General features: G+C 39.6%; 1 protein-coding gene across 1 annotated transcript; it reads left to right on the top strand.

Moving 5' to 3' along the window:
• Positions 1-5,399: 5,399 nt before the first annotated feature.
• Positions 5,400-5,993, top strand: LOC114754633 (uncharacterized). The gene has a single exon (XM_028943426.1). It carries the CDS (start codon positions 5,400-5,402, stop codon positions 5,991-5,993), a length of 594 nt encoding a protein of 197 aa, XP_028799259.1.
• The last annotated feature ends 7 nt before the right edge of the window (positions 5,994-6,000 follow it).

Genomic DNA, 6,000 nt, shown 5'->3' with positions numbered 1-6,000 from the left:
AAAAGTGCTGCTACTGGCATAATTAAGTCAAAATGGTGGGTCCCTTGCTCACTAACAAGGTCCCTCTTTGCTGATTGGATGATGAAGTTTAAATGGGAAAGGAAGATGTCTTCTGATCTAAGAGGAGAAACATTCATATCATACTTAGAAGGCATCTCTTAACCACTACAACTGCGTCCAGCTATAGACGTTAAATTTAGTGCTAGTTGGGAGGCAACCCATCAAATTTACTTTCTTTTATTTATTTTTATTTTTCTATATCACGATCTATTACCCTCATTTTCTCTTCATTAACAACCCTCCCAAGATTTATTGTAGGGAGGTGATGCATCAAGGCAGTACTTCAACTCATAATTAGAAATTTAAACCGAGGGAGTACTAGTTCCTTTACTTTAATTTACTTCTTATACCATTGAGAACAATATTTGATATAAGTGTGAGGGAGTGGTTTAGATAAATGATTTTTCACTTTTAAGGGAAAAAATTTATAAAGTGACATTTTGTCTTGAGTTTGAAATTGTGGGATTTGAATAAGTGTAACTTAGTAACTAGTTGCATTAAGGGAAGTTGATTACATATATTGCAATTTGTAACATCCCCGAGTCTTGAAGTGTAGTCGTAGCCATCCCAGGGTCTCGCTCGTAGATATTATTTGCTTTGGTGTAGCTATAGCCACCTCACAATTTTGTTTCCCTGGGTGCAGCCATAACCACCCAGAAAACACATCTATAAGGGGGAGGTATCTACACCCTTATAAGGCATGCTTCGTTCCCCTCCCCAGCCGATATGGGACTTTACAATCCATCCTCCTTTAGGGCCCAGCATTCTCACTGGCATACCGACTCAAACTTGGCTTTGATACTAAATGTCATGTCCCTAGGTCCCGGAGTGCAGCTGTAGCCATCCTAGGGTATCGCTAGTAGATATTATCCACTTTGGTACAGCCGTAGCTACCTCATGGTTTTGTTCCTCTAGGTGCAGCTGTAGCCACCTAGAAAACGCGTCTATGAGGAGGAGATATCTGCACCTTTATAAGGTGTCACATCCAAATTTTGGGCCTAGAAATATCAAAATTAGCCTTAAATAGGCAGGCTACTAGACCTTTTTTTGGAAAAGGTCCCAGAGGTTCCCTAAAGGTACAAAGGGATTCCCAGGGACTAAATCGCAAAGGAAAAGTTTTCTGAGATTGAGAAAAGAAAAAGTTAGAGACTCTAGTGAAGTCTCGAGGCCTAAGAATGAGAAATATAGATGAATGTGAGCCAAAAGTTATGTAGAGGCCTCAACGAGGTGAATTATGGGGTTAAGTTAAATCAAGAGCAAAATCATAATTTTGTAAAATTTCAGGCTGGTAAGGACAAAAATAATAATTATGCCAAAAATCCTAGAAAAATTCTAAAAAAGAAGAAATGACATGTTAAGAAGACCTGTATGTGAAGTTCGCGAGTCCAATATAAGGAGTTGAGGTAATTAAGGGCTAAAGGTTGTACTAGGAACCTCAGTAAGAGGATTCCTGAGTCTAAATCCGAACAGGGACCTAAAACGCAAATTTGTGAAGTTTCCAGCCAAAAAGGTTAGTGATGGAAAGTAGGCTTGAATACTTTAGAAAAATTTCAGAAAAATAGGGATAAGGTCTAGGGGCTTGTATGAGGCTAAAAACGATGAAAATGCCCGTGAAAGGAATTTATAGAATTCCCAGGGTTTCGGCTAATTTTGAGTATTAATGAAAATTGAATTATTTAAAATACAGGAAGGCCTCAAATAATTGGACAAAAATAGGGGGAATACTTGAGGAATTATCACAGGTTTTAAAAATAATTCGGTCCCCAGAAATCGAAGAGGTTGGCTTTAATAGAATTTAAAGCTTATTTATACACTATCCGGGGAAAGTCAAACTAAACTGTTTAGAGGTTGACTTTTGATCAAAGAAAAATTAGAGAAATTTCTCATGATGAATAAACAGTATTGGTACCCAGAGATAGATTCTCAAAGTTGTGGACCGATAGAAAGAATCTGGTCAAGTTTACTCCGAGATAAATATTATTAATTATTTTAATGGAAGAACAAGGGAAGAGCATCACTTCCTCTTTAGACATATTATGTAATACCATGTGGAGTTAGTTGAGGTGAGAAAAGAATGCCAGAACATGTCCTAGTGGTCCCAGGTAAGTCAAAACCCGAAAAAATACCCGATCCAGTGCAGAATAGCAAGATAGGTGGAGGAATGCCTAGGGGCTATATTTTGCACGAATTTTTTTTTAATCAATTTTCTCCCTATTTTAATGTCAAAATGATGAAGGGACATGGAAAAGACAAGTATATGGTTGGATGCAGGACACGTGTACGGTAGAATGCAAGACACGTGTATGGTTGGATTAAAGACATGTGGCTTGATGATGTAAGCATGATATCATCAAGATGATGTAAGTATGATGTCATAGGGACATATGTCATCATAAGACAAAGAGGGAAAATGAACAGTCAAGATTAAGCCACCTATTTACGAGATCAAGGGCCAAGGTTCAATTTTATTTTCTATAAATACCTGTCCCCTCCCCTTATTTCATCCAAGCCTATGAGAAACCATAGGAAAACTCTTGCAAAATGAATTCTAGAGAGAGAAAGATAAAGGCAAGAGAAAGACCAAGTGATCCCATGTAAGATGAAGCTCTAAAACAAGGTATGTTCATGGTTTTTGATGTAGTTTCACTATCCTTGTTTTTGAGCTTGGTTATGGATTTTAATAGTTTTTAAGAGCTTGAAACCCTAAGCAAACATGCTGCACGAAATGGTTAAGTGTAGGGGAAGATGAAATTGATGTTAGAATAATGTTTAAAGGCCTGAAAGGAATAAGAATCAAGTGGTTTTATGTTGAGATTAGTTAAATTTCATGATTATATAACTTAAGTAAGATTTTGGCGAAAGCTGATTCTTGGGGCTACAATTAGATTTTGATGATTTTGATGCTTCTAATGTGTTTAAAATGAAAAATTGTGTGGGGTAAAGGTGAAAGAACAAGTTTGGAAGTATTAGAATTAAAAATGAAAATCTTGGACCTTTTATGCATACTGTTCAGTCAACTGGAATTCAAAAGGAAGGAGTTGGATTTTGATAAATCTAAGCTTATATTTGGATTCCTCATAAAAAATTGAGTGGGAAATGACCAAGAGAATGATTTTATAGGCTATGTAAAAGAAAGTGAAAATTAAGGTCAAAGAGGAACAAGTTTAACAGTTAAGGCTTCGTTTGGATTACCGTCTGAAACGCTAAACGGCCCTAGGAAATTGTGAAACGGAGGTTTGCATCTGAATTGAGCCAAAATGATTGTTTGGCTGGGACAATTAACGCAACCAGCTTCTGAACCAAATGGTAAACGTTTCCAACGCAGCTGGGAGTTACTTTTGGAGAGTTTGAAATTGAGATATACCGTTATGGAGCATTAATTGCATCTGAAAAATATGACCTACCAGTATTAACCCTCACTCCATTTCCCCTCCCCCGAACGGCCGAACCCACCTTCATTTCCATTTCAGGTCACTCCCTCCGTCTGTAGAGCTCACCCCCAGGCTTTCATCTTCACCGTGACCGGCTGCTCTCCCTCCGTCCCTCTCGCCGGCGCTTCTCCGTCCGTGACTGTCACCGGTGATTCTCCCTCCTTCAGTCTCTCCATTTTCTCCCACACGGCCGAGCGTTCTCCCCTGCTCTTCTCTCTCACGCTCTCCCGTGTTCTTCTTCCATTTCAGGTGGTCCTCCGGTTGTTCGACCGAGCTCGCAATTTCGTTTGCTGTTGGATGTGCCAGAGATTCGCCGGAGTCGATTTGCTGCAGATCGGTGTGGTCTTCTCCCAGATCTTCATTTCATCCTCAGTTTTTTAGTTTCACCGGATCTGTTGAGCTTCACCGTGCTTCCCGTAGATCCAGCCATCTCTGCTCCATTTGATTTCTGCTAGTCGATTTACCGTGGCTGCCTCAACTCGGACGCAAGTCTTCAACTCTGTTCTGCTCCACTCGATTTACCGTGTCCATTGAAGTCGGCACTTCTCCCTCCGTCACTCTCTTCTGCTTGGGGCTGGTTGAAGGTCTTCAACTCGCAGCTCCAATTCGCAGCTCCGATTCGCAAGTAAGGTCACCGTGTCTGATGCATATATACATATATATATTTGAGCTGGACTGATTGTTGTTCCAATTCAGCTCCAATTCGCAGCTCCAATTATGTTTGAGTTCTGATTGTTGTTCTCCTTTTCGTTTAGATACACTGTGAAAGCAGAGGGAAGTTTTGTGCCTTTCGATTGCTACTGCTTCTGTCTGTTTAGCTTCACCCTGTGTCTGCGTCGAACTTGTCTGCTCCTCTGACATTGGTTTGTGGTTTTAATTCTCTTGTAGTATCTGATGAATTTGCCCATTTTTGATTAACCTTGAATGTGATGAATTTGCCATCTGTGATGAATTTGCTTCACGTACAATGACTCGGTGCTACTGCTTCTCTACGTTTGCCTGTGTTGTTTGTGCTGTTAGGAGCCATTGTAGGAATATAATTCAATCTTGAATGTCATATTTGTGACCGGGGTTTAACATCGAATTTGGTTTCCTTTTTCAGAATATAAAATAGTTTTTTTTTTCTAATTTGTTTTAGCATGTTGTAAATTCTGTTATTTTCAAAATATCATTCTTAAGAATATGTGAGACTTATTATTTAGGGGTTTCATTTAGAATTTTGTGATCTTGGTGAAGAGGGATGTGGTTAGGTTGCCCTATGGTGAATAAAGTGGATAAGATATATAAACATTATTACTTTAAAAATGTATTGATTGATTGCTTCTAAACAGAAAGTTTAGGCACTGTTAATTGTGGGTTTATTCCTGTGTGTTACTGCTTGATTCTAAACTTATTGTGGATTTGATACATTTTTAATTTCATCAAGAACAATGAGTAACGATAGAGGCAAAGCGCATTGGGATGTAAGCACTACTGGTGTTTTTCTCAAAATATGCGTGGACACAATTTATAGCAAACATCGTCAAGGATCCTCGTTTACAAAGCAAGGCTGGGACATCATTCACAAAACATTCAATGAAAAGACAGGGAGAGGATATGAGAAAAGACAACTGAAAAATAGGTTGGATAACTTAAGAAAAGAGTGGAAGGCATTTGAGCAGCTAATTGGTAAGGAGACCGGTATAGGGTGGGACCCTGAAAGGAACACAGTGGTGGCATCTGATGAGTGGTGGGAGAGAAAGAAGCGGGTATGAACTAGCTTCTGTTAATTTTTAAGCAGTTAATGACTTTTGAAAATAATTTAACTTTTGTTTACTTTTGGCTTTGCAGGAAAATCCAGCATACGAAAAGTTTAGGCAGCATGGGTTAAAGTTCCGGACTGAATTGGAAACTATATTCAAGGGCACTATGGCATCAGGACAGGATATGTGGTCACCTTCTTCGACCCAGCCTGAGCCACAGAGGGCTGATCAGCCAAATGATTACCGACCCACAATGGATTGGGAAGAAGGTTCAGGGGATAGTGAAGACGGGCTGATAGGTGTTGACACTGGACGCCGTGCAGGAGTTTCGGATGATTTGGACGGTATAAATTTAACTGCAAACACATCAAACACTGCACCCAATATACCTAGTGGTTCAGGGAGCCAAGGAAAGAGGAAGAGAGGTGGAGGGTTGGATAAATACAAGAAGCAAAAAATGCCAGCGACAAAAAGAATAGCAGATGCAGTAAGCTCGATTGAGAAGGCTTCCATTAGTACAGCAGCGGCAATAAACAAAATCTCCAATAGTGATAACACTACTGAGCTGACTGCTGATTTGTTGAGTATGGAGGAAATTGTCAATGACACTCATCTTTGTGTCATGTGTTGTAATCTGCTGGCAAACAAGACTTTCAGGGACATATATGCTGGTCTGAGAGAAAATCGGAAGGTATTAGTGGCTTGGTTGAAGCACAATGCTGAAAATCCACCGCCGTATGCTGCACCTAAGAATCCTTGAGTTGTGC

Source organism: Neltuma alba, unplaced genomic scaffold (assembly GCF_004799145.2).
Source record: "Neltuma alba isolate B1F8T4 unplaced genomic scaffold, ASM479914v2 tig00010174_pilon, whole genome shotgun sequence".
In the NCBI taxonomy this organism is placed as follows: Eukaryota; Viridiplantae; Streptophyta; class Magnoliopsida; order Fabales; family Fabaceae; genus Neltuma; species Neltuma alba.
Note: the sequence above shows the minus strand (reverse complement) of the source record. Positions and strands in the feature narration are given on the sequence as shown.